Below are 27,605 nucleotides of genomic sequence, written 5' to 3'. Positions count from 1 at the left end.
ATATTTGGATACATTTTAAATGAAGGTTTTTGAAGTTTGAAATCAGACTTCCATTTTGCGTGGTAAGGCCTCCTGCCATGTGAACCCAAGGCTCTACACACGTGTAAAAGTGTAAAAGACTTTCCTAGAATCAAAATGGGCAATCAGTGCCCCACATGGAAATGGTGCATTAAAACCATGAGTTCATCAAACAGTAATTGTGCTCTAAATATCTTTTTAATAAGCAATTTTTTCTTGTCTCAGTGAAATGATACATGCCAAAAAAAGGGAAACATTAAGACTGAATCCAGTCTAAGATTGTGTTAAAAGTAGAAACACCTGCAAGAATTCCTCACCTGGTCGATCACCCAGGGACTGTAGAAATGTCCATTCTCGGATGGTTGCCACCAGCGAAGCCGAGTGGAGCTCGAACGGGCCTTCAAGGGAATTTCCAGGGCAATGTATCGTCCCACGTTGCTGGAGTTACTGAAGAGGAACTCCTGGAGAAGGCTCCACGTGAGGCCCCCGTTGAGCGAATACTGCAGCAGCACAGGCTGGCTCCTGGGGTCGGGTACCCCCTTGCCACATCCCAGTCTCATGAAGAACTGCACAAATCTAACAGGAAAAATCTTTCCACTTACCAGAAAGATCTATTTTCTACAACATCCTACACAGCGAACCAGAGAGCCTTAGAGTTTGTCTCTTGACTAGCCCTGTGTTTTCTAGCTGTAAGAACCATCTTTAGGAGATCTTATGATTTCCTTTCCAAATCTTCTAGTATATAACTAGACAGACAGGTGGTATGACAAAAATTCATTTTGCCTGTGTGGTAGTTTGCCAGGCATAAGAGGCTGAACAAAGCTGGTCATTTATGTTTTCAGCTTTTGTCTGCATAGCAGATGGTGTTGCAAGTATCAGAAACGTAATCCTGGGTGAAATTTTTATCCCTGTATCCCATGAGTACACATTTTAGTGGCAGAAAAGCAACTGTGCTCTAAGTAGATCATAATTTGCTACGAATTTGCTGAAATACTTAAATTCAAAATAAGCATCCCAGTTTTCCATTGGCATAAACCAGAAAAAATCTGGACGGGAGAACAAAGCACATTTCACTTTCAGGGATCATTTTGTCCATTTTGTCAGCCTGGGAAATTTGTCTAAATTACACCGTTTAAATGTGCTGGCTTCCCTGAAGCCAGCCCAAGCCACCCAGGGACACCAGTGCTTTCATCCCCCAGTTAATTGGCTTCTCCAAAGCTGCACAATAGACTTGTATCAAACTGCGAAATCCTTCCCGTCAGCCGATGCTCATAAATAGCTCCACTGTGCTCTTGGAGTGGAGGGAACCGTGCTGTAATGATATTTACTTATTGGACTTGCAGGGATATTACAAGTATTAATTCATGTTTGCACAGCTTTTGCACAGCTTTAGAGTATTTTTTCTGTTTTAATTATTGCTGCATTAGTGCTGCCTGGCTCATGGTTAAATGAAACGGCGCAAAAGTTTTATATCCAAAATCTTGTTCTGGTTTGATCTGCAGGTAGATCTGCTGGGAGTGGAGGCTGCAGAGATGCTGGGCAGACAAAGTTCCAATAAAATGCCAGACTTACAAGTCAATTAATTCTAGTCCTCACTGCAACTCAGTTTCTCTTGCTACTTGATATAACTGCTTTTGCTATAGATTATATTCACCTCCATGTCCCAGACATAACATATTGCTTGTGCTGTAAAGGAGCACTGGGTACCCTCATGGATCAACATATCAAATGTAATGGATTTGCTTCACTGCTGGCAAGTCTTTCTGCCTCCTCAGATTTACTCCAACATTTGCCACATAATTCAAAGGAAATAAACCCAGGTGACCCTGTCTCTGCTGCATCTGATTTCCTTGCATTGCTATTCTTACATTTCAGATTTTATTAATGTAGTAATAACCCACCCAAATATAGGTAGCAATATCTAACAGATGAAAAAAAATTAAATATCTCTCTTCTTATCCCAAAGATATTTTGCAAAGGCTCTGCCTATTTTGAAATGGAAAAGCAAAGTGTTTTCTGTGAATCTAGTAACACTCAAATGTATGGATGTTCTTCTAGTGATTCAGAATTGAAAGGGATTTGATCAGCTGTGATACTTAAAATATTTTCTCTTTACTGATATTTCATGTGGTACAGTTTCAGCTACCAGTATCACCATGATGGTGATACACTGTCCCCGTGTTAAATTTTTTATTACACAGATGTGATGGCAGTGGATTGCAGAGTCCACTTGATTTCAATCCCCAGGTGCTGAGTGTGGCTTGCAGCGCTGACAGACAGGGCTGCTTGCCTGTGCTCTTCAGGGGATCTCCTCATAAGGAAAAGGGAAGTTTTAATGTGACTACTGAGCCTAGCACCCTTAAAAAAATAGTTGCTCTCATCACTCCTGACATAAATTGAAACCTCTCCCCAAGTCCTGTGCAGAACTTGGCACATCTGTATCACAGCCAGATCTGGTGTGCTTTGCAGGTGGTTGATAAAGTCAGTCTGCAAATGTACAAAATCCCACTGAAATTACTTTAGGTTGCAAAAGAGCAGCTCCCAGCAATGCCACTGCAGTGTGCCTTGCTATTCAGAGGTGCCATTGATGCCTTGCTGTTATTTGTTGATAACTGTTATTTTTCATAATCATATATACAAAAATTTGAGTGTTCAGCTTTGTTTTCCTAAGACAGAAGTAATTTATCTCCATGTAACACTTTGAGGTCAATATTTGCAAATCCAGCTACAGACCATCATGAAGAAGAGATAAATAAACTATGGTTCTTTGAACATGAGCAATAAGGAAAACATAATTTAGTTAAATTATGGAGCAACTTTGTATCTTTTGTTAAGAAATCTTCTAATTTCAGCGTTGTCTAGGAATCAAATTAGTGCTGAGTACTGGGACTTGTTTTTATCAAGCTCTGAAAAAAGTTTGCTGTGAGGAATCTTACAAATTACAGGGGTCCTTAATATTACACATCAATGAGGTTTAGCTAAGTGCTGATCTAAAAACTACATTGGTTAGATATTTCTACTGACCATGAGTCTTTACAATGAGACCATTATTTAAAGCTTCAATACCAATTCTAACAGGTAAAAAGTAGATAAATGCCTGTTAAAATGTTTCCCACAGAACATCAGAAACGAGTAGGGTGTCTATAAGAGATCAGTGAAAAAAGTCTTGGAGAAAATGCAATCTCCCCAAAGTAATAATACAAGAATATCAGCTAAAATACAGAATAAATTAGAAAACAATGCCTATTTGTTAGCATGCTCACAATCGGGATGAAGTTTAATTCATATTTTTAATTTTTTAATGTAAATTTTTTTAATGTGGCTTGCTTAGCATGTCTCACTTATCACATGTCTCTTCTGCAGGCTGTAAAGACACAACATAAACTGTAAATACACTAAAATATTTGGTTTTCAATAGCTGGTGACAGCTTGATGGGAATTTCTCAGTGAATTATTGGAAACAAATGTGCACAATAAGAAAAAAAACAAGCTTCAGAAATGAAAGAATTATGAGATGACAAATGTAAGAGTTATACTTTCAGCAGATACTCCTGTTTCAGAAATGGCTCATAATATACCACTCTGTAAGAAAAGCAGAGCATTTCTCATGTTAATAATTTCAGAAACAAAAGCTTGCATGAACTACTGAAGGTGTGGCATCAGTTTCCAGAATTCTTATTTAAGTGAAAAAAGCAACATTTAAATGTTTAATGCAATTAAAGTTCAATTTAAATTTAATTTATCATGGTGACAGTGGTTAAAATGGAGCATTTGCTGGTGTGAGGACCACAGAAAACATCAGCTTGCTTTTTCTAGAGAAATATCACATATGTATTGTTCTTCAGTATGGCATTTCCTCAAAGAAATCCAGAAAGAACTTTTGAAAGGGTGTTACCTGGCTTGTGACAAATCTAGGTCTCGAGTCATCAGCATACGTAAACCTTCTTCGTTAAAGAAAAGGTTGTTTCCTCCAGACATGATACCACATTTCCTTGACGGCTTTCCACCACTCACAAGGAGGAATCTATCCGACTCCAGCTGACCTGAATACACAGTGAATACATATTTATGATTTACTCTGAAGTGCTCCTGCTTGCAAGAGTGCTACTTGCAGAGGAAGAAAGATAAATTAAAAATCACATGCTGACTGAGAAGTATTCAGTGGTTCCAATGCCATGTATTCTAGAAAGCTGAATACACACAAATCAAAACAAAATAAACCCAGAAGTATGAGATCTGGGATCTTTGTTTCCAGTATTCACAAGGTTTTCCACCTTTCATAATTTATCTTAAGGTTACAACAAAATACTTGGGTCTATAAAGAAACTTTGGGTTCCAAGTGGTAGCATACAAACAATTTCAAAATTGAAAATGAGCAGCAGCATCTGTGAAGGGATGAGTTTGGTTCACAGGTACTGCTTTATGAAAACATGCTTCTCTTGCTGTGCTTGCTAGCAGGGGAAGCCTCAAAGGGGTTTTAGAGTTGTGCGCATGGATGCCGTGTGTGCCTAGGCACGCGTGAGGCTTTGAGATCCCTCCTGCCTTCCCTCTCTTGGGGTCTGCTGTGGCTGCTGGCTGCTGAGGCTCCCACTACTGAGACACTTGGTCTGCTCTGAAACTATGTTTGCTCTAGTAGGGAGAGCCAGATTTCCCTTGTAGTGAGAAATGACATGACCTTAAAGTCCTCTGCTGTTTGCCTCACTTGCAAATGCTCTGTCTGTGCTTAAGTCAAACTACCATCAAAACATAATTTGCTTCCAAGATTATTTTCTACACGTAGAGTTTCAGGAAGTTCTGTTTCAATGTAGATTTCGTAATCCAGCATTAACAGTGCATCAGGTATTCACAAACCACACTTGCAAATGACATCTGAACTACTGGGTTCCTGGGAATACCCCCATGGCATAAATTCTAATCAGAAGCATGCAGGGGTCAGGAAGGCTTTGCTGTTTAATCCCTTGAACCCTGGGTTGCACTAAGATGGACAGGCAGTATTCAGATGCCCCCTCCCAAAAGAGATACCTTCAAAGTCATCCTTAAGGAAGTCAGAGTTCTTGGTGCTTATTTTGCAGGTTGGCCCCGAGTAGCCGGGGTCGCAGATGCACTTGGTGCCGTTGATGCAGCTGCCGTGCCCGTTGCACATCTCCTCGCACTGGGGGCCAATGTACACGTTGTCAATGGCCCAAGTCACAGGCTGGGATCCAGCAGGGTAAAATCCTTGGTACCACCTGAACCTCGCCAACCTGAAAACGGCATGAAATGTACTTATTTTAAAGAATAGTTCCATCTTTTCTTTGTATTCCATGCATATACCATTATATGCACATATATATTATTCTTTCTGTTGGAACTGGCTTGATAAATAGATTAATTCTAAAAACTGACTGCTAGATCTGATTCCTTCAGTACCTCATGCATCTTTATGTTGATGTTCAACCCAAGTACTGACAGAAATAAAAATAACACTATTCATTAGCTGTAATCTCAAAACTGAATGACACACATGATTTTCAAAATTTAAAATCCAGCTACTCTTAACTCCATCATTCATGGGGAAGATGAATGGCTGTGGTCTGGTGGATTCCCTTATGCTTTGGTGTACAGTGTGTGGGTCAGACCTGGCCACTTTCACCCTCTCCTGGAGACTGAGATTCTAATTCATGCTTCCATTGTGCCCCCAGGGAGACCACCTGTAGGGGTGGAGTGGTAGGATCTCACCCTCAATTACCCAGAAAGAAAACATGATCTGTCATGTCACCAGGTATTCAGCTTGCTTTCAGGCAGCTTAATCTTAAACCAGGCTGATATTGCAAGTTGTTAATTTAAACTATATTCTCCTTTGGGTGCTGTCCTGTCATTTTTAATTCATCTCCTAAGTGCTACTTGCATCAATGCTGCATATGAAAAGGAACCAACTGGGGAAGGACGGAAAACAAATTGAGATGAGGAAAATACTTGAGAGACTAATTTTATTCTCAGTTGAGAAAACGTTTTAAGGGAGGAAGGAAACCAGAAGATTGAGAAGGGAGAAGCACTTAATTGCCTTGCGTGTTTAATGTGTCTTGTTAAAGATATCTAAATTCAGCAGGCAAATCAATTCCATAGGTAATTGTAGCTGACAAATTCTTTTCATTGATTTGCTAAGAAGAAATTTTTATGAGGGGATTTAGGTGACAACCAATAATTGATGGGTGGGGACATGCTAAGTGTCACAAGAAAGATGCCCAAGAACCAGAGTTCTACTGGAAGTCAAATTCATCGACTTTAATGTGCCCTAAGGGGAAGGACACAAGTGTGAGGCTGGAGGTGTTGTAAGCTCCTCTTGAGAGTAGAGCCCTGCCCCACAGGCTGGATTTTCTTCCTGAGACAATTCCTTCTTCCAGCTCCTCCTCTCAGGGTCACTCCTGGCAAGGGTGATGCGTGACTTGTGTCTGGAGCAGAGAGTGAACCACTGCTTATTTGGGGTTTCTTCTCTGGCTCAACAGGCCCTGGACTTTTCCTTCAGGACATAACTGGAATACTAATTATTACCTACAGCTCTCTGCTGAGAACATATATTCATTTCTAAAATTACATATGTACTGGAAATAACTTAAATTGTCTTCATCCTCAGTTAAAATATAACCACTTGGCACTCGGGGGATGAAAAGGCTAGGAGATTTTTTTAGAATTACACAAGGAGAAAGGTTTGGATTTTTCTCTTGTTATTCCAGTGCATTCTGGTGGAGAAATCCCCCTTCAGCCCTCTGGCCCAATGATTTAATGCACTGAATGTAAACTACTCTGCACTGCTGGGCTTGGCTGGCTGTCAGCAATGGGCTCCTTGCCTGGTATGTTGGGGAAGGAATAGGAAGGAAGGTAGAAAAACAGGATAGAAGCACTCAGGAACAGAGGACTAAATCAAAATTCTGGAAGGTTTAAATGAGTTAGGAGTCTGCACAGTCACAATTTTTATTTGGAGGGATGCACTGATTGTTGGCTAAAGGGTAAAATAATTCTTTTGCACAAAACCAGGAAGTACAAGTGAGCTGCTGAAAGAGATGGTTACCTATTCCATGCTTGAAATGTTAACTGTCATAAACCAGAAAACTCAAGTTTAAAATTTAAACATTTCCTTAAATTATTAAACAATCAGTCTTTCCAAACTTGATTCTTATTTCTTATATAGGTTTTTTCATACTTTCAGAGGCACATATGGGGTCATTTATTTAGTGAAGGACCTATTGACTGTGGTAGTTTCATAAATACTCAGTCTCATAGCTGCACAGACTCATAAAGTCTCATAGTTGCACAGCTCATTTTCATTCATACATGCTGCAGTTTAATCATTAATGGTATGAGCTTTTACATAAAGTGAGTTGATGCTAGATGACAATTATTCCTGAAAAAGTAAAGAGTAGTGTTTTTACTTTGAAAAGTTACGTACTACTATGCCTGCTAGCACATATTGTTTTTCTGTGCTGTGTTATCATCCAATCTGATTGACTGAGTATTTAGATCAGACCATTCTTCATATTGAAGTGGAATCAAGCTTATACTAGCTCACATTTTACTGCATTTTCTTACGAAGCTCAAATTTCATGCAAGAACATAATCAGTGAATTCAAATGGCTGATGCAGTTCTGCAAAGAACACTCAGAGCACAATAAGAACAGTCAGTTTTGCATTAATTTCAACAAGCAACTCCCTTCTCTTAAATTATCACTAATTAAATATATAGGTAATAGGAAATTGCCTGTGGTTATTCTACATCAGTATTAGGCACAATATGATTTGGGGAGTCACCTGAACACTAGCTAACATTCAGGGCAAAAAGCAGAGAAATATTGGTCGTTTGGTCTGCTCTAGTGCTGCAGTTCTTATGCACTACCCTTGTGCTGGATGAAAAACCAGAAATAAACGCAAAGCAAGAAGCAGCTGGGTAGGAACAGGAGCTGGACACTTACCCACAGAGGTGCAGTTTTCCAAAGTGAATGACCTCCCTCCTCCAGCCCTGAGTAGTGCCTGCATAGTAAGTGCTACTTGGGTGATGCTCAGTGGAGCAGAGGGAGCTGAGGTGGCTGCTGCTGCTGTAGCACAAGGGGAGCAGCAGGTGCCAGGTGGCCCCCAGGTCTCGTGAGAACTCCAACTTCACTGGGTCAGCAGAGGAGCTGTCAGTGGTGCAGCCGATATTGATCTGGGGGCCAAGGCATCAAACACAGAAGGTGACACAGGGCAGACTGTGGGACTCCCAATCATTCTTCACCTTAGTCAGTCTCCCCCATTTGGTATGGTATTTGTTTAGTCCAGGAAAATGGTGATTTGGGAACCCATTTAACAACAGGGATGATGCACTCAGGACATGCACATGAACAGGAACTTTTGCACATTGCTCTCCTGTCCCTGAGTATATCACACTATGGATTATGATAAAATGAATGTGATAAGAAATCCCCAACAACTTCTGCCTAGAGAAAACCATGAAGTTAATTGGGCAGATCCCAAAGGAGAGCTGTTAACATTGCTGGAGTAAATGCACCAGCACTTGCAGTCCTCTGGCAGGTACTGAAGTAATCACAGCATCAAGAAAATGTGCATTATTAAAAGCAGAAATATTAAAATAGAAAGTGCGAATATTAACTTTTTGTTAATGCTGAGCTGTTAATTGCTGAGCTGCACTATGATCCTCTTTTATGTTACAAAAAAAAGCTTATCACCTCAATATGTTCAGCTTTCACACTCACTACCTATTTGTTCATGTATAATGGCAAAGCCCTAGAGCATCATAGCTGGACTGGATTTAGATTCAATGTCTTAGTTTGGCAGTGTCAGACTTCTCAGAGTATGCTCACAAGATTCCTGATATAAAGAACAGTAGAGAAGGCAAAACATGAAAACCAGTTCTACTCCTGAGAAAATACAGACTGTCTAATACAGAATCTGAGACAACCAGTGCAAATTAGTCTGTTTTCCTGTTGCACTGATATTTAGGTCTTCTTATAATTTCAAATTGCTTTTGAAAAAGAAGACAAAATAATTCTTTACAGAATGACTGTAATATAAAATAAGATGCACTGTACTTATCATGCAACAGATAAAAACCAATTGCTGGTGAAATACAAATCCTGTATTAAAACTATGTAACATTTTAATATTTTTGTATATCTTTGTAGCAAAAAAAAAAAAAGTGTCTTTGTAGCATGCTGTTCTGTTAAGAAAATCTATTTGTTTCTAAAACAAGGTAATGCTTAGAACTGTGCAAGAATGTTGAAAGTGTATCCTACATCAAATTTCCTTCATCACTCTTCAGTGCACATGAGTCCCATCAACCTACATTTGACTAGTAGGGCTGTCTACTCATCTGGAAGCTTAGAGAGATGCCTGACCCAATATAGGTTTTGACTCTTGGGACACAGAGAGAAACTACTGCATTATGCAAAACTCCTTCATTTACACTAATGTTCTCAAAAACGTGAGCTGAAAATGATGTTCTTACCACATATGGAAGTAAACATGTAGATTTTATGAGTTAATGCTATCCAGGCTTATGAATATCTTAAAGTCACCTCAAACATTTTTGTTCTACAGGCTGTAATCTATATTTTAAAAGAGGAAATGGCTTACATTCAATAATTTATGAATTAGTTGCATGACAAATTGAAGAGTTCATGCATACACAGCTAAACCTAATTTTCTTGGAAAACCCTTAGTATAATTTTAGTAATTTTTATAAACACCTATCATTTGCTGATTATTATGTAGCTCATATTAATGCAACAACATGCCACATTGTTGTTAAAAGCAGACTGGTAACTGTGGCATGACAATTTATGTGCCAGATTATTTTCCAGTTTCATAATGACAGTATAATGACCTCTCTAAACTCATAAATACTAACTGGTTACTCCCATCAATAGCTGCCCCAGGCAATGCACAGTTTAGAGTCTAGGATAAGTCAGAAACACAGTTTAGTTAAGACTCTTGTCACTGGGGTACCTATTTCCAGTGACTATATGAAACACAAAAATATGCTCCTTATTCATGAACTTTCTTTAACTCCCTAAAATGGGATGACTTCAGGCCACAATAGCCAAAAACCAGCTTCATCTAGAACAGCTATGATGTGAGCAGAAGCAAAAGGAAAGCAGAAACTTGTCACTGAGAAAGTACAACAGTGCAGTTAAGCCAACAGGTAGGAAAAATTATTTTCTACTGTCACAGATGAAGTTGTAGCTCTCCACTGGTCAGCTTGTAGAAATGCTGCACTCTTACCTCGAGCAGACTGTGAAGTGGCAAATTGGACTCTCACTATATTTTGCTGGTCCTCTTGCCTCGTGACTCTCCAATGCATAGGACATGGACTTTAATGCTATCAGTGCAAGTGTATAGGCATAGACATAGTAGTAATTTAGGCAAGAAAGTAGAAGACTTTGAAGCAGAATTTTCCCTTATCTGTGTATTAAAAGCATCATGATACAGTCACATGAGGGAGACTAATGTCAAATCAATTAGAGGGAAAATTAGACAGGTTTCTCAATTTGGCAACAAAACAGCTGGGAAAATACACCAGAGCAGAATATGGAAGAACATGAAGCAAAAGGCAAAATAACTTTCTGAGGCCAAGTACCTCAAATTGGATGATTGTGTTTTCATTCACACTCAGGTCCCTTGTGGTAATGGAGTGCTCTCCAACTTCATTTGAAACAAATACCATAGCTGAGTCTTCTTCCCTGAAAATCAAGGAGAGGAGTGCTTTAGACTCACTTTACAAAGTCACTTCTTTCTGTTGTATTGCTGAAAGAATCTTACGGAGCTCTTTTAGATGAATATGGGCAATAAAGCCCAATGTTTCCACCAGGATAGAAAAACCAGTTATCCTCTTTAGGACCGAAGTCAAAGGTATCCAAAAGGATAATGGGATTCTTCAGGTTATTTCCATCAATAATGAAGTCGTCAATAATCCAGATTTCTTCTTTTTTGCCTACAAAGAAAATGGAAATATTCCTATTAAGACCTAATACTAATATTATTGGAGAGCAGAACAGCAGCCAGTATTTATGGATTATGTGAAGAGGAGGGTGCTAAAAGTGTGGGATCACTATTTTCACTTTCCATGAAAATAGTTTCTATACTGCTTTGCAGCTTGACCCTAAGGAATTAATTTTTATTCCCTAAAAATTATAGAAGTCACAGCAAAACAAAGAGTGAAAAGCAATGGGTGTTGAACAATTATCTTCTATTTAAGTCATATTTACTTTGAAATTCTGTCATTGTCTTCTTCAATTAAGAATCACTGAAATGAGTAGTTGCTACAGAGTCAAAGCAGCCTGAAAGTGCAATTTCATTCTACATCCTTGCACTCAGCAGCTTGTGTCTGCCTGGGAGGAGTTCTTCCATAGAGAAGGAAACTCTGAATCTCCTTCTCTCCAATGTATTATGTATCCATATATGTCAGAAAATTGGTATTCTCAAACTGAAGAGGAAGGATTAAATTGACAGATCTTCTGTGTAGCATTTTTTCATTTATCTAAATTATATCGAAGTTCATCAGAGAAAAGTTTAGATAATTGTTTTAGGCAGTACACGTCAGAAGAATGAACTGAAACAGGATTGTCAGGACCAGATTTTAATTTGCTTTTTTTTGTTAGGGTGTACTAGGAATTTGCCTACATGGAATAAACTGTTGCTGAATCACCATGTCTAAATGATTGCTGGAATTCTCTAGAGCTGTTAATGTCAGTTTCTGCTTGGAACTGTGCTCAGAGTAACTGAGAGCGGAGGAGAGCTTCCTTCAGCTGGCACATCTCCTGTAATCAGGAGGAACGAGCTGTGCTCCTCTTGTGGTTTTCCAGTCCTTTACAATTTAATCAAAAGATTAACTGCTCACTACATACTCTTTCTAAATGGGTTTTTAATGCCTAGTTAATTCTGAGTAAGGTAGGCCCAGTTCCCATTTACACTTGGGACATTTTTGTATAATTGGAGCATCCTAATGGGGCCTCAGTGTAAGTGAGAATCATGCCCATTAAAAATAATGAGAAGAACCTGAGTGAAGTTAACTTTATTGGTGTTTCTTGATCTCCCACTCCCTCCAGGGCCAAAGCTGATGCTTTTCTGCACACAGTCCAGGGATATCAGGTGAAGGTACTTCACTTTAAAGCATTCAACGACTTTTTAAGAACAGTAAACATAATCCTGCAGTAATTCTAATTGAAGGAGCTCAAACACAAAACACCAATGATTTAAGAGTCTCTCTAATTGTTTAGTTCAAAAAATGCACGCTTCTAGAGATGCTGGGCTGTGCAAGCATGGACCTGGACTCCCAGGGCTGTGTCTCTCCCTTACCATTGTTGTAAGGCTGCCAGAGCCTGAACTGCGTTGCGTTGCTTTGGGCTGCGTAGGGCAGAGGAACATTGATAAAGAGGACATCTGTAGTCTGGGTGAAGTAAAACTCATCTATCAGGTGCCAAGTGATGCCACCGTTGACAGAATATTGCAGCAGGATGGAATGAGACCTCTCAGGGGTGCCTGGAGCATAAAGTACATGGATTTATGTTCATTGAAATCCAGTAAGTTCAAGCAAGTATAAATGAAATTATGTTGCTCTGACATCCACTCCAAAGTACGGGCTTCCTTTAACAACAGCTTAAGGTATTGAGATGTTACATACACATTGTACACATATGTCTTTCTGTGCTTTCCCTTGCTTGTCTGCAAAATGCAAATGAAATAGAGCCTAAATTTACATTACTGTTCCTTATACATGCGATAATAGTTAATTATTTAGATGAGAAGTTTCTTATACTTTTTTGGATTAGAACACACCAGCTCCTTCTACTACAAACATATTCCAGTAATACAGTATTTATTTGCTTGTTTTGTCCAGGTACAAGACATTATCATCACCATCTGCAGCACCCACAGATAAAGCCACAGCCTCTATCCTCATAAATTTATGAGTCTATGGCTCTCACTGGAGACACTGGGATGAGGATATTCATGCCCAGAAATAATATAATTGATGAAGAGCACTGAGGATATTTATTAGCATGTTTTAACAACAACAAAGCAATAATCTGTGCTTTAAACTGGGCCTAAAAGTCAGTGGAAATGACAGTAAAATTTGCATTTTCTAACTACCAGCTCCTCCTATTTTTTTTACTTAGAGCTTTAAAGAGTAAAAAACAAAAGCTCTTTACAGCCCTAGTTATTAACACATGCTAATTAGAGCCCAGCATTCATTTTTGATGCTGGTTACTGTACACAAGCTCAGCCCCCAGCCTGTATTTGGCCTGTGCCTAACATGCAGTCCAGGAATACCAGTGTCCAGGTGATGGCATCTCTGAATTGAGTTCTCATGCAGACAAATTTACACTCTCTGCTCCCTTCATGGTGTGGCACAGTGATGGCATTTCCCCAAAAACTGAGTCAGGAACCAGCAGAAGGAAAGGACTAAGGGACAGTTTCTTCATCCCTGAAGAAACTCACTGTGTGTTACTGTGGAAGCTTTTCCCTTGATCTGTTCTTAAATTAACCACATTTGCTGAAACCAAAGTGCGCACGCTCCTGCTCCCCTCTGCTCCAGTGCTAAGTATTCAACCACCGGCTGTGGAGCAGAGCAGGAAGAGCTGTTTGCAGTCTGGAGACAATTTCAGCTTATCTGTGGCAATTAACAGTAAACAACACACTGCTTTTAACACTCACAGCTGAGAGATATGCCCAGCTACATCAATTTTATTCAACATTAGGGAGCTTGTTGGGACTAAGTCCTGGATCCAGCAGTGAGCAATTTCTCTTGGGGTTTCATGGTCTTACTCCTTGTGGGTCAAGTGTCAAAATCCAGGCCTCAGCCTTTGGCTATTCCTGCCTTCAGAGCAATATTTTTACTCACTTTATTTTTTAATATTTTTTTCAATGATCATATGAAGAAATATTACCAAGGCATAATTTTGTAAAAGAAGTCTTCGCAAAGACTTCACTTATAAAAATGAAATATTTGGCGTGTTATCATTTTGGGGCATGTTATGTTTTCGGCTGTTACAGTTTTCTTTCTTTTTGATAAATACCCCAATACATATGATTAAATGCCCATTAAAGAAAATCAATAATAATTCACAAAGATCTATATTTTCACTCATCCATACACAAATTTGGCTAAGATACTTATTTAGGAAGAAAGAGGGAGTTCAAAACTATTTTCAAGCTGTTGGTAACGTTGAGTCAGTTAGGGTCCAGTCCCAGAGCACTGAGCATACCACAGAAACTATGGACATCTTCCTTACACCAGAGTGAGAGGAATTTTTCAACATTCACAGTTCAGCCTGGAAGTGCCAATTCTATCAGAAAATTTGGGGAAAACTTCTGAAATTGCATGGGAGTGGTTCAAACCTTCAAGCAGTTTAGTGGTTCTCCATCATGCCACTCCAGATGTGGATATAATTATTTTTTAAAGCCAAGGATGGCAGGGCCTTGGAGCAGGGTAAGACTGAATCACTGGCTTAAAAGTCCTTGTACTGGAGGAACTGTCACAAGTTATTTACAACAACTCATAAAACTTGTCTTGCCAAGTCTGACTATTCTTCTTATCAACTAAATGGAATGATGGAGTTTCAGTTACCTCTAAGATACCTGCTAGGCAGTCAAATGGTAAGAGATTTTAATGCAGTGGACTGAAGCTAGAAAATGAAAAACACTGTAGTTTGCTATTAGTCCCTTAAGTAATTTACTGTAGGCACAATTTTATGACATAAAAAACTTGGACAAATATTTTTTTCCCAACATAATGGGAAATCTCTACAAAATCTTGAGCTCTTTTGTTTCTTTTCTGCCCAAAGACTTTACTAGCTGTGCTATTTTTGATGATACTACAGTCCACTTTTTCCTTAGGAGCTGCACAGACAGCCATGTAGGCTGGGAGCAAGGTAGGGATGATGCAAAATTTCAAACAAGCTCCCATATACTCTACCATAAACTATTGATCACTACCATACACTGAAGTTGAAAATATAAATCTGTATTTCTTTCTGTGTCACTACTATGTATTAATAAAGCTAGAGGAGCGATAGTAAGTCAATGGTGATCTTACCTTTGGCAATAAATTTAAATGAAAACTGGATGTACACTGTATTAGTGCAGTCTAGATCTCTTGACACAAGCATTCTCAGTCCTTCCTGCAAATACAGAATATACAATGTGAATATCAGTTCTCATTATTGAGTATGTTCTGCAGCTTATTGTTTCTTGGCTGTTGTCTGCTACTGCCTGCTGGTGGCAGCAAGAGGGGAAATTCCCTGTACCCCACCTTTTCCCAAGCAGAAAATGGGGTCAGTGACAGCCTTGGTAAAGTGAGCCAAGACATGACAGAGGTACAACTACATGGTAAGGTACAGGCACAGTTACAGCTCATTCAATCTGTCCTCTGAACCCCTGGGATGTGATTGGATCTGCAAGCACTGACTTAGACATTGAGTCCAAGCTACTGCACTCATTTTTTGTGCAAACTGTACAGTTGCCAAACACCTTAATTTCCAGGCAGGATCATTCCAGTCCTCTCTAGGAGTTATTTTCTATACTTCAAAACACATTTTGTACAAATATCCTCTTCTGGGGCAACCTGTTGACCTGTAAGGAAAGGGAGCACACAGGAAACCTCATAGGGAGCCTGAGTCCCTGTCCAGCTCGACTGACGAGCTCGCTGTTGTGTGGATCCTGGGGCCAGAGCCAGTCCCTGTTCTGCAGAGATCTGGCAAAAACCACCTCTCAGAGCTTCCCTCTTTCTCAGACCCATTCCCCCAGGGTAACAATCTGCAGAAACAAGCAATGCAAATTTTAGACAACTCACATCTTGTGATTTGGGATTTAAATAATCTAAAGAGGTTGAACTGGAGTCAAGCTTTTGCAAATAAATACTTCAAAGAATTAATTTATACACCAAACATTATTTAACTTCTCTTTTTGGGGGTCATCTGAGTTCACAGTGTCAAATGAAAACTTTTGTGAGCTAAGAATTTGTGTGCTTGTGAACAAAAGTCTATTATTGATTTTGTTAAGAACAGAAAAATTCAGAAAATATATTTCCTGGCCTTTTGAAATCTGCAGTCAACAGAAATAAATCTTTAAAGAACTAGAAGACATCAAAATGATATAATTGAGTAAAATACAGGCAAACTACATAAACATTGATTACACAGACTACAGCCCTGACTAATTTGCATTATTCAAAATACTAAAAAGCCAATCAGGACACTTCGAGATGATTGTCATGTGCACCATATTTCCAAATAGTTCACCTCAAGAATCTCAGTGTAGAGTTTCATTCTTTTCCTCTGGTGGTCAAGGAGGAGTTTATACCACAAACAAAATAATACACAACCAAGAGATGAAACCCATTTGTTCATAAAAAAAACAACTGTGGAAAACATGGTGCATGTTTAGGGTAGGAAAAGACAAGAAAAATGAAAATGTCAAATTCTAGACAAAAGACTTCAATATAAACATATGGGGCTAACAAGAGAAAATTTACTTTCTATTTTTGACTCTACTGGTTTTCATTAACTTTTTTTTCAATGTAAGTTATCTCTGACCCCTTTGAAAATGAGAGCTGTTCCAGACTTGATGGTGTCACCATTCAGGTTTCCCCTCTCAGCACCGTAGACTTCAGGCCAAAGGTCTGGATGCAAGTTACCATTGAAATCATCCTTCAGGACAGATGGCAGAGGAAGGACAGGGACACAGTATGGACCTCCAAACCCTCTGTCACACCTAGCAACAAATTGGGAAGAAAAGGTGTTATCCATCTGGCCTGGATAAAACACATCTTTTCTATGAAGCAGCTTAAGCAGTTTTCTACTCACATGCAATGACCTGAATCACAGATGCCGTGCCCTGAGCACATCCAGGGGCATCCTGTAGCCAGGACCACATTATCAATAGCCCAAGAATCAACTCCAGAGGCATAGTTGTACTGAATCCACCTGAACCGTGTTCTGGGAGAGCTGTTAAAAACAAAGGAAATGTATTTCAGGGTTCAAAATTCTGATCCAGAAAGTGCTAAATACTAAAGAAAATCCCACAGACTTCGGAAGAAAAGCAGATTAATAAGCATGGCCCACTTATTTTGAAAAGATTCATATTCTAGTGGAAACTGGAAGTTTAAATTTCTCATGTTAGTCTTTTAGGCAAAATTCCAGCATATTCTAAAGAAAGGTGCCTAAAGTGATAATCAAGAAAGAATATTGCTGAGACACTTGCTGATCAAAAAAGTGGTTGAGCAGAAAGTGGTAGTTCCATTAGCATTTGACAGGTCCATGTGCTGCATGCAGAATGGAAATAATAAAATTGCATCAGTAAAGTAAGAAATTACGAAAGTTCATTTATGCTAAGTGTTGTGTAAAGAGAAAAACAATGGTTATATATTTTCACATATATATGCATATATAAGAATATATGAATATGTATGTGAAAATATGCACATGCATACACACTGCTGTCACTGCTGACTGCCTTCTTATCCTCAAATGAGGAAAGTGTTTTGGAGAAAAAGAATTCTTTGGAAGATGATGTATGGCTCTCTGGAGTGAACTGTGAAATTGGAAACCAAGATGTGAATTCCAGGCCCAGTTCATTTGCTGTGTGTCCTTTTTTACCACTGTATTTTCTGGGTGATGAAATGTACAGAGGTAACCTGTACAGATTACAGAACTACTCAGATCAGAAGCAGTGTCAGACATTAGCAGTGTCATCACTACCTGTCATTCCTAAACTAGAGCATGGTTTTATTTAGAGAGATGGTTGCCAGCACATCTGCCACATCCATTTACAGCCCTGTGATATCCCGAGGAGCTCGGCAGAACTCTCCTCCTGGTCAAAAGGGTAAAGGTGGCACATCCAGTGACATGTTCTTACTTGCTGAATGCTGTGCCTAACATGCCTGAGTGTTGGGTGACAACTTAACGTGCAATAACAGAAAACACTACTGTAGGAAAGGATGGATCAGGGTATTTATTCTTGCTTCTTATTGCATAAATGTTAGAAAAGCTGGTTTAGCATTCTTGTTCTTACTGCCAGAAATTATAGGCAAGATTTAAGAATTCATTCATCAAAGTTGTAACTTCCTTAAGTCCTTACACTTCACACTATAGCTGATGAAATATTTTGAAGTGAAATTTAAAAATCTGGTGGCGTGACAACACACATTTAAAAATTTAAAAGACATGCAGAACATTCCCAAGCTGGAGGATGTTTGTTCTAATTAGATCAGCAAAATCTTTGTCATGTTAAATAGCCAGAAGAGCAGCGCTCACTTGGTTGAGGGTGGGAGGTAGACAGTAACTCTCTTCCAGTTTTGGAATCTTTCTGAAGTGTAGATGGAGCTCTCGGTGTACTGCTGACAGCCGATTGTTGGGGGGACGCACTCCTCTGTCACCAGGTGCCAGTCCCTCCCATTGTTTAGGGAATACTGCAGATGAACGCTGTGGGAATTGCTGTATGGCTTGCTGCAACCCATGCTCAGCTCAAACTGCAAGAATGTGGAGGCTGATACGTGGAAGTCCCAAGTCTCAGCATAACGAGGTTTTCCTAAGCAAAGAGAGAAAAACAACAAATACAATAATAACAATAAATACAACAATAAAAACAAAGTGTATCTTCAGCATATGCTTTCAACACTGTCATTCAAATTTGGAACCTCTACTTCACCTTTTTCCAGCCTTCTCTTCCCTACAGATTACTAAATACCTGGATTTGTCTATACCTCCCATCTTGTAAAACTTGCTGTTTATATAAGTTATAAAATAGACTCATACAAAATGTAGTAATGTTTGATGACACATACCAATGTTTTCACTGAACATCAGAGCTGTATCCATAGACAGGCAGTCAATGTCTACTTGACCTCCTTGTATTCTGTACCAGCTTGCTTGTAAATCCACAGTTCCATCAAATTTATCCTGGAAGCCGGTCTGAGAGCTGTCATTCATCCCTATGAGCACATCATCCAAAGCCCACTGAGCTGAATGCTTCCCTACAAAAACCAGAACAGACAGGTTAGTGGAGTCCCTGTAAGTTTTTAATGCCCATATGCTGTGTTCACTCAGTGAGCAGTGCTCAATCACATAGACTGAGTGCTGTTCAACAAGACTAAAACATTGCTCAAGGATGCACCTGGACACTAGAGCATGTTCCTATTACAGATAAACACAGGTATTTCCCTCTTCATTTCTTTAGCATCAATGCCTTTGCCATCAGATGCTCTCCGTGTGTTTGGATGAGATACTCCCTGAGCACCTTGATTGGGGATTTTCATTTTATGGGTCACAGCCTTCCTGCTATTCCCCACAGCTAAACTGGAAAGGCCTCTGTCTAGTTCCCAAAATAGTTCTTGTATGAAAGTGAATAGAACATGAAGGAAAATGCTGAAGGCTCTGCATATAGATAATATTTAGAGAAGTGCTGTTCTCCTTCCTGGAAATCTCTCTCCTCTTGCTCTCCAGCCTACAGGCATTTCACTTTCATCATCTCCAGCCCATTTCTTCGGCCTTCATTTCAATTCACCTTTCTGCTGTCATGCTGAAAAGAACATCTTACTGCACAATTGATGCCCTCACAGGAGAGGAAAGAAAGCCTTTACAATAAATTGTGAGCTTGCAGCAATGTGCCAGGACTTTTGCCTTGCCACAAGAGGAACGTGGGTCATGGCTGATAGGGCCACTTTGCGCTGAGGAATGGCAGACAGAGGATAGTCCATGAAGGAGCTAACATCTCTGACCAGAAGTGGTTGTCACCTGCAGATGCTGGTGTAGAAGTTGATTTTTCAACTTCCAGTCATAAGATCTTGCTTATATTGGGAGCCACAGGGCTGCCATCAGTGGTCTTGAGAGTGATGACCCTCAGCAGGGACAGATGTCATGCAGGTGCCACCAAGGCAAGTATAGGGAGCAACAGATTGGACATTGCACCACTCACCAATGCAAATGATCATCACAGAATGATGGTCTGTGGTGTGCCAGTCATTGCTTAGCACTTTTAACCAAAGGAACTGTCTTCTTAACTACATCACATCCCTCTTGTCTTGTCTATTCTATTACAGAGTGAGGACAATTAAGTCCAGCACATACAAGAAAATGTATGAATAAAATTAGCCATAAAAATGATAAATGATGTCTAAGAAGCTGCATACCATAATTACCTGAATGTATGCTATGTGCTTTGCTCCCCAAGGAATTGCTGTTGAAATGTACTTTGCTGTATTTCTGAATATTGCCTTATATTTCCAGCAGATCCAGGAGCTGCTGCCTTGTGCAAAGGTAAGACTTAATCACGACAATTTTAGTAGTGATAATGTGCCCCCATGTGAGGTGGGAACTCTCACAGTGGCTGTAGGAATCAGCACCAGAAGTGCTGAGGTTCAGCTGAGGATGTGGGAAGTGGCTGAGTAGTTTTGCAGGGGAAGGGGAGCTGGGCTCTAGGACACTGGAAATGGTGGGAAGAGGGGGTCCTGTTCTGGAGTGTGAAGACATTAAAATAGTGAGATGGGAGCCACCAGGTAGGCAGATTCAAGGCCAAGTTATGCCTACACTTCCAAAACAGAAAGAAATGAGGCAAAGAGTATAAGCCATTTGGCACCCCAGGTCACTCTATACTCAGGTAAAAACTTTGATCCTATTTAGGCTTTTATTTTTTTTTTTTTTTTTTTTTTTTTTTTTTTTTTTTAATGTAATTCTTTCCCCCTTCCTTCTGTTATTTCAGCATCTTTGGTTTAAACTTAGCTCTTAAACAATTTTACTCTTAAGCCCACTCATCAGTTTGGTGCTATAAAAGAAAATCATGGCCATAGTGTGACTCAGGAAAGCCCAAACAGGCTCTTACAATATCCAACTAGTCAAAATACTGTGTTTTTCATGAGCTGAGGTTTCTGCACAACAGGTCTATACTTAGTAGCACTGACATGTGGGTTGTGTAAAGCTGCTTAATGAATTTTTAGGATGGTCTTGCTTACCATGCTGTGGCTGCCACCAGCGGAAAGCGGTGGCAGGGGTCTTGGCCTCCCGGGGTAAGTCTATGGAGACAACCTGGGGCTCCAGGTATGACATGAAGTCCAGCTCTCGCAGCAAACTCCAGGTGATTCCATTGTCATTTGTGTACTGAACAACAAGTCCTGTATTTAAAATGAGGAAGAGCAGTTAGTGAGACTGTGCAGAGCAAAGAGGGGGAAGTTCACCCTGTGCTCTGGAACTGCCAACTCCCACCCGGTGCACAGGCATGTGACATGTGCCCCACCCTTTAGGCAACTCCTGGTCCAGGAGCTTTTTGTGCATAAAGTCCTACTGCAAAGGTGACCTGGGTCACCAGCTGCCACACACCATCTTGACTGTTTTCACCAAACTGGAAGGATTAAATCTTTTACACCGTCAGGGAAACTAATGATCATACCACAGAAATGATAGGAATAATGTGATTTTCTTTAACACAGTATTTATTTCATGTTGGGTATCCTTGCAGTTTGTGTGAAAGACTAAGTTATAATTCTGATAGCTGGGATTACAATCCTCCTGCTATGTATGCAAGCTCACAGCATCCTTGGAAATTAATTATCATAATATTTAGAAAATTTAGGATAGTCTTTGTATCATGCACACAGTATGGCAAATACTAGGACACAACAGAAGCCCAGCAGAGCTCATCAAAAGGGATAATATAAGAAAGAAGCACCTGTGTATATTTCTTCTCTTAAAACTCTTTTATATCGATATATGTTCAAAGATAATGGGTTTTTTTTGGTGTCTTATATTGGTGCAAATGAGTGGAGAAACAAACCCTTGGTGTAATCTGTGCTGCAAGACAACAGCTTTCCTCAGTGAGTCAATGTAAATGCCAAATACCAGGAAACAATCCACTGATGTTAAAATCTTTATACTGAGAGGAAAATTAAATTTTCTCATCTCTCATGTCAGTGGTCTGACTTCATGCAACCAGACCACTTAACATGGGAATCTGCTCCCAGAATGATGATCCTTCCTAAACACAAGTATCAGTCCTCCACCACAGTAACTTTTAGCATGTGGATCAAATTAGAGAGGAGACATCTGTGAGAGATGAATTTATTCAGACTAAATAAATTTTCAGCTGCAAGTTTATAATCTTGTGTTTTGGGTAAATCATGCATAAGCTTTTTTGGAAGGAAATTTTTTATTAGACCCATTGGTGTAGTTGAGAAGATGAACAAGTTCTCAGGTACACAATTCTTCTTCAGGTCAGAAATGGAGTTTACCCACTTTATCCTGAACTTGAATTTCATTCCTTTTATTTCAGACCTCATGAAAAGTCGTGTGGACTCATAAATGTACCTGTTTTCCAACACTATCTAATAGTTTAATACAAGCTATTACATCTTGCTTTGTAAATGTTGTCTTGGACCATCACAGCTCCCACAGTTACTCCTACAGATGGATCACCATTAGTCTTGGTGTAGCTAATTATAACTAGAAGAGTCCATCAAAAGTAAATAGCTTCAGCATTTATGAAAACTGAGGAAGTAATTGATTTATTTTAAAAAAAAATCTTCTTGGTTTTTGTAAAGGCAGCAAAAGGCAAAAACACTGCAGAAGATGCAAAATGTAAAAGGCTTATAATAAAGAAAAGAGGCTTTACCTTCATTCCTGGCTCTTGGTCTGTTGCAGGAGCTACCAACACTCTTGCTTCCAAGTTGTACATAAAATTGAACTAGCCTTTTAAAAAACACAAGATAAAAAAGAAATGTAATCATCTTCTGATAGTACAAGATCAGTCAGGATAATTTGCATCTCTTAGCTAATGGCATTTTCAGTTAGGTCCCTATTCCAGGCTTATTGACAAGGCGATATTCCCAGATAAACCAAACATGGGCATGGTAAATACTGAGAGACTCAAGACAGAATAAAGTGATGTGGTTTATTAATCTTGTGCCTAATAAATGTGTTTCTGAGTGAGTGTGAGAAGTTAGCAGTTCCATCTCACACAAAAGTTGCAAAATCTCCAAAGCAGTCAAAGCTGTGCCTTACATCAGATCTTACCTTGGCCTATTGTAACCAGAAATTAGGTGAAGCTTTAAAATACAGCATTAGAGTTGTAATGAAAGTATTATATCCTCCTTAATAACCAATCTTTTTTAGAGCCTTAAATTCTTGATGTAAACAATTTTCAGTGATGTGAGTTCACTGAACATCTTGTAAAGTAAACCCTTTGATTTTGAACCTAAACATTATGATTGTATTGAATATTCTCTTGTTCTCACATCATGAAGTGATAAAGAAAAATGTTCCTCAGCTGCTTTTCTTGCAACCTGTCCTGTAGTCAGTGCTTTTATTACTTCCCTACCTTCTCTTATTGCTTTCTACTGTAAACCATGGCAACCATTACATCTGAGTCTCTGCATGAACATATTTGCATGCCTTTAATTTTTCCCAAAACTACTTTTTGCAACCCTTCTAATGCCACAAAATTCCTTGAGACAGGATTGCTGGTTTTATTGACAGAACTCTGGACTAGTCTGGAACACCCTTGTTTAGCGATATTTGAATTAAGTGTTATTCCATCCTTGTGCTCCAAAATATTATTAGTTTTTTTTCCCCCAATCTGCAGTAATGCCATAGTATCCCTGCTGAGCTTGTGTTTATTATTGTGACTCTGTGGTTTTAGAGTAATTTACATGTTCTCCTAGATACACACAATAGTGCTATATAACAACAATTAATTTCAATTAATGTCCTACTGCTCACTCCCCAAATTTCACTGCATGTCTCAGGCATTCATCTGAGTCTTACTAGGTCATAACTAAGGTAAAGAGCATTGAGATGACTCACAATGCCATCACCACCTAATCTACACATTCTTCACAGGTTGTCTCCATTGCACACCAAAAACAGCACCTGAGCAGAGCAGAGAAATTGGACTCAACCCCATAGTGGGATTTTGCATGCTGAAAGTTGGCAATGCCATTCTCCTCCTTGCTTCATGGCCAATTTTAAAATTAGGATGATAGAAAATCAGGCTTCATTAATTCAATTGACATAGATAGTGTCTTTATTTAAAACATAAAATTTGAGGTGCATTTTTGCCACTTAAATAAATCTCCACAAGGGTGACTCTTTTTGCTTTAGAGGATTTTGTCCTTCTTTGTAGTAATTTTGGTAAAACCACAGACAAGCTACATCACTACAGCCACAGCCAGTAAAATGCAGACAGGACTCCAATTTCCCTCACCCACTGTTATGCACACAATATCATAATCCTCCTCTAAATCCAGATTCTAAATCCAGCCACATTCCAGTTCTGTTATCAAAATCTGTGTCTATGTCTGAGATGCTTTGTATACCCATAGGGTCTAGGACAAGGCGAAATATCCTCATCAATCTCATTGCTAAGATAACCCCACAGATAGCTCTAGACAGTCAGGGTCACAGTATCACACCATTTAGCCAGGTAAGTTCTATTTGTTTGCTGTAGCTCTGTCGTTGGAGACAGTATTCAGGCAATAAAACTCTAGACAGAAGCATCAGAGGTGAATAGATTTACAGTGCTGTGACAAAATTCTTTTATTCTTGCCAAATGTGAAGATCGTTAAAAAGCAAAACCAAAGAACAAAAAACCCTTTCTGCAGAAGGGTGAATCAGCCCATCTGATCTCTAAGTGTCTGAACCAGAACAGCTCCCTGGGATGGTTGCACAATCATTAGCAATGGAGTCTGTAAAGCAGATGGGAGCCAAGTCAGCTAACAAGCCAGATGTCACCACTTGGAAAAAATACATGATTTTTATCTAGATGCCAGGTAGGCACTGTGTGCAAATGTTCCCACCAAACAGATAGTCAAGGGTGTCATAAGGGACAGGCCATCAAAATGGGAGGCAGCAGCTCATCAGCAACCAAAATGCATCCATGTATCACATTGTCAGTCAGAAGGGTGGAAATACTGCCAGTGAAATTGTGCCTTTGGTGTGCTGGGCCATGCAATAGGGAAGGAATGGAGAGACTCCAGAGGGTTTCTGAAGTGTAGGGCAAAAAAAACCAGTCTGGGTGAAATGAACTTTGACACTTACAGCTCTCTTAGTCCTACATTCTCCTAATATCTGGAAAAAAAGGTGTAGTCAATCACAGGAAGGAATAAGGAGGCAATAGGACAGAAAAAGCTAAGATTACAATACCACTTATTGTATATACTAAAATTTGAGGGGTTTTTATGGTCATTGGCTCCCAAGCACAAGCTTTAGTTTAAAATGCTTTCAGTGTGACACTCAGGTGTGGCGGTGCCCTGTTGGGCTGCTCCCCTGAGCAGCACCACACACCTCAGGCTGGCAAATCTCAACCCCATGGACTACGTTGTGCTGGAAGACAAGGGTGAAAGGTAAAAGGGTCTTTGTACTTAAGGAAAAAAAAAAAGTCTATGTATTCCTTACATAAAATTTACACTTCACATTCAAAACCTGTAACTGATGATATGGAACATGCATAGGTAGATCTGCAGGAATTCAGAATGAAAATAAAAATTTAGTGTACTGCAACATTTTTCAATTTTTCCATCAGGCTCTTCCATGCATGACTTAACAAAACAAGATCTTAAAAGGCCTGGAAAAACACTATTAACCTGAAAAATAAGCAGCTTAAAAATCTACTGCAGGAGTTTCAGCTTTCCTATTCACAACCCTCAATCCACATATCTAACAGTATGTCTTTCAAGGCATGTTTTCCTGCTGTTTACTCAGTCACCAAAACCCCCCAGTCAAAAAACCCTTGCAAAAATAAAAGATAACTGTGCAGGGGCTAAGATGATGCCTAATAAGATAACTGAATTCTATGCAAGGCATTACTGAATGCAAAAAGTAATACCAAAATGGAAAAGTACTTCCCTTTAATCTCGCCTTTCAAGTGACATTAATTTTAGCTCCAATAATGAAAAAAAAATTCTAGGCTGAGGAATTATTTTCTTTTTAGTGCATGGGCCTTTCAATTAACCCTTCACACTCTCACAAAATTCGTGTACCTTTGCTTCCAGAAAAAAAGACAGAGTTAATGTTACAGATGGCCTCAAACATTTAAGTGGGATGCACCTGCTCAGAGCAAGGTGTCTGAAGCTGAATGTCTAAGTTATATATGACCAATACAGGCTGCCTTACACCTAATGAAAAAAAGAAATACGTGTTTGCAGGAGGAAAAGCACTGGCCTTTCTAGCTGCTCTTGTAAGATGAGTTGTGTTGCCCTTTTGAAGCAGCTATTCTGTCCTTTGAACATAAAAGCAGCCTAGGGTAACTGCTGTAGTCTAAAAAGTCCATGTTCTGGTCAAGCAGCATCAGGTGGCTACTGCCTTTGAGCACACACTGAAGAAAGCAAAAAATCCATGTTAGTCCCAATTGTGTTTGAGATGACCACTATGTTCTGTCTAGCAAACAGCCCAGGGATGTGGCTTTGAGCTTGAATCATTCAAGGGAGTTAACCTGTTCACTGTGATGTTTACAAAAAAAAAAAAAAAAAAAAAATTATTTATCTTGACATGACAATCAGTCCCAGAAGGAGAGCAGCTCACATTGTGAGTACGTGGTCAGAAGAGAGATCGTAGTTGCTCTTGCCAAGTGTTTCTCTGGCCATTTATGTTTTTGAGGAAGATTTAAGACACAAGATAACCTCATTCTTGTGCAAAACAGAAGCAGCGGTACATTAAAAGCATCAAGAAAGAGCATTGCTCAAACTTTTAAAATGTCTTTTGGCTTTTAAAAGGGTTCAAACTTTGAAAAAATGGAAAGCTATAAATATGAATATCTGGCATTAAAAGTGGTTTCAAAGTAATTGTAAAACTAAAGGGAATACTTTGCTTTAAAAAAAGATTTCTTCATGAAAGAAGGAATAACTAAAAACAGTTTTTTGAATACAGACTTCTTGAGGAAGTAGTCTAGACTACTTCCAGTATATTGCTTCCCAGGATGAATAACACAGGATTTGTAGAATAGAAGTGTTCACATCTTCCAAGAGTTCTAGGGCAAGCATGTATTTGTACAAAGCATATTTGTCAAACAATCAATTAGTTTAATTAATAACTAATTTACATAATTATATAACTAGGATATGTATTTGTCAGACATGCAGGGGACAGAAGAAAGGTGGCTGGTGCAGTGCTATGCAGTGCAGGGAGCAGCTGAGGACTTCCCCAAACCAGCATCCCCCACACTGTCCTACAGAATCCTGCTTGCCTGAGCTGGAGTGATCACAGTAACCTCTGGCCAGTCTTTGCTGAGTGATCCCACAAATTCTATAATGGAGCAAATAATGGCATTATTACTCTCAGAGCACTGTTTGTCAGGAGAAATATATTTTATTAAGCTAACTGCCAAGATTGTAGAGTGCTCAAGGTTTCAGGTGCCTAATCTCTCATGAGACTAGACAAAGCCGCAGCAAACTCCAAGCTAAATAGTGGTTAGAATTAACAGCCCTTTGTTCATCCTAATTACATTAATCAGCTAGGCAATTTGAGAGAAGAGGATAATTGATACCAATGTAGCAGGATTCAGTACCAGCAGGGAGAGAGGTGAAGGCTTGTTAGCCTCTTGGCTATGCAGAAACAATTCACATTCCATTCCTTTGCACT

The 27,605-nt window shown here is 39.4% G+C and overlaps 1 protein-coding gene across 2 annotated transcripts in view; it reads right to left on the bottom strand.

Annotated features, from left to right (window-relative positions):
- Nucleotides 1–27,605, bottom strand: part of RELN (reelin) — a 277,039-nt gene that overhangs the window by 33,181 nt on the left and 216,253 nt on the right. For both annotated transcript variants that reach the window (XM_053942869.1, XM_053942868.1), the window contains exons 31-44: nt 22,645–22,721; nt 20,993–21,151; nt 18,830–19,018; nt 18,300–18,573; nt 16,851–16,991; nt 16,581–16,758; nt 15,083–15,167; nt 12,343–12,525; nt 10,807–10,978; nt 10,625–10,727; nt 7,965–8,194; nt 5,041–5,261; nt 3,914–4,061; nt 336–594 (exon numbers count right to left, since the gene is read on the bottom strand). In XM_053942869.1, the coding sequence (XP_053798844.1) occupies nt 336–594; nt 3,914–4,061; nt 5,041–5,261; nt 7,965–8,194; nt 10,625–10,727; nt 10,807–10,978; nt 12,343–12,525; nt 15,083–15,167; nt 16,581–16,758; nt 16,851–16,991; nt 18,300–18,573; nt 18,830–19,018; nt 20,993–21,151; nt 22,645–22,721 (2,419 nt within the window). The remainder of the gene's footprint in view (nt 1–335; nt 595–3,913; nt 4,062–5,040; nt 5,262–7,964; nt 8,195–10,624; nt 10,728–10,806; nt 10,979–12,342; nt 12,526–15,082; nt 15,168–16,580; nt 16,759–16,850; nt 16,992–18,299; nt 18,574–18,829; nt 19,019–20,992; nt 21,152–22,644; nt 22,722–27,605) is intronic.

Source organism: Vidua chalybeata, chromosome 5, assembly GCF_026979565.1.
Source record: "Vidua chalybeata isolate OUT-0048 chromosome 5, bVidCha1 merged haplotype, whole genome shotgun sequence".
In the NCBI taxonomy this organism is placed as follows: domain Eukaryota; kingdom Metazoa; phylum Chordata; class Aves; order Passeriformes; family Viduidae; genus Vidua; species Vidua chalybeata.
This window is presented reverse-complemented; position numbering and strand designations above follow the sequence as displayed.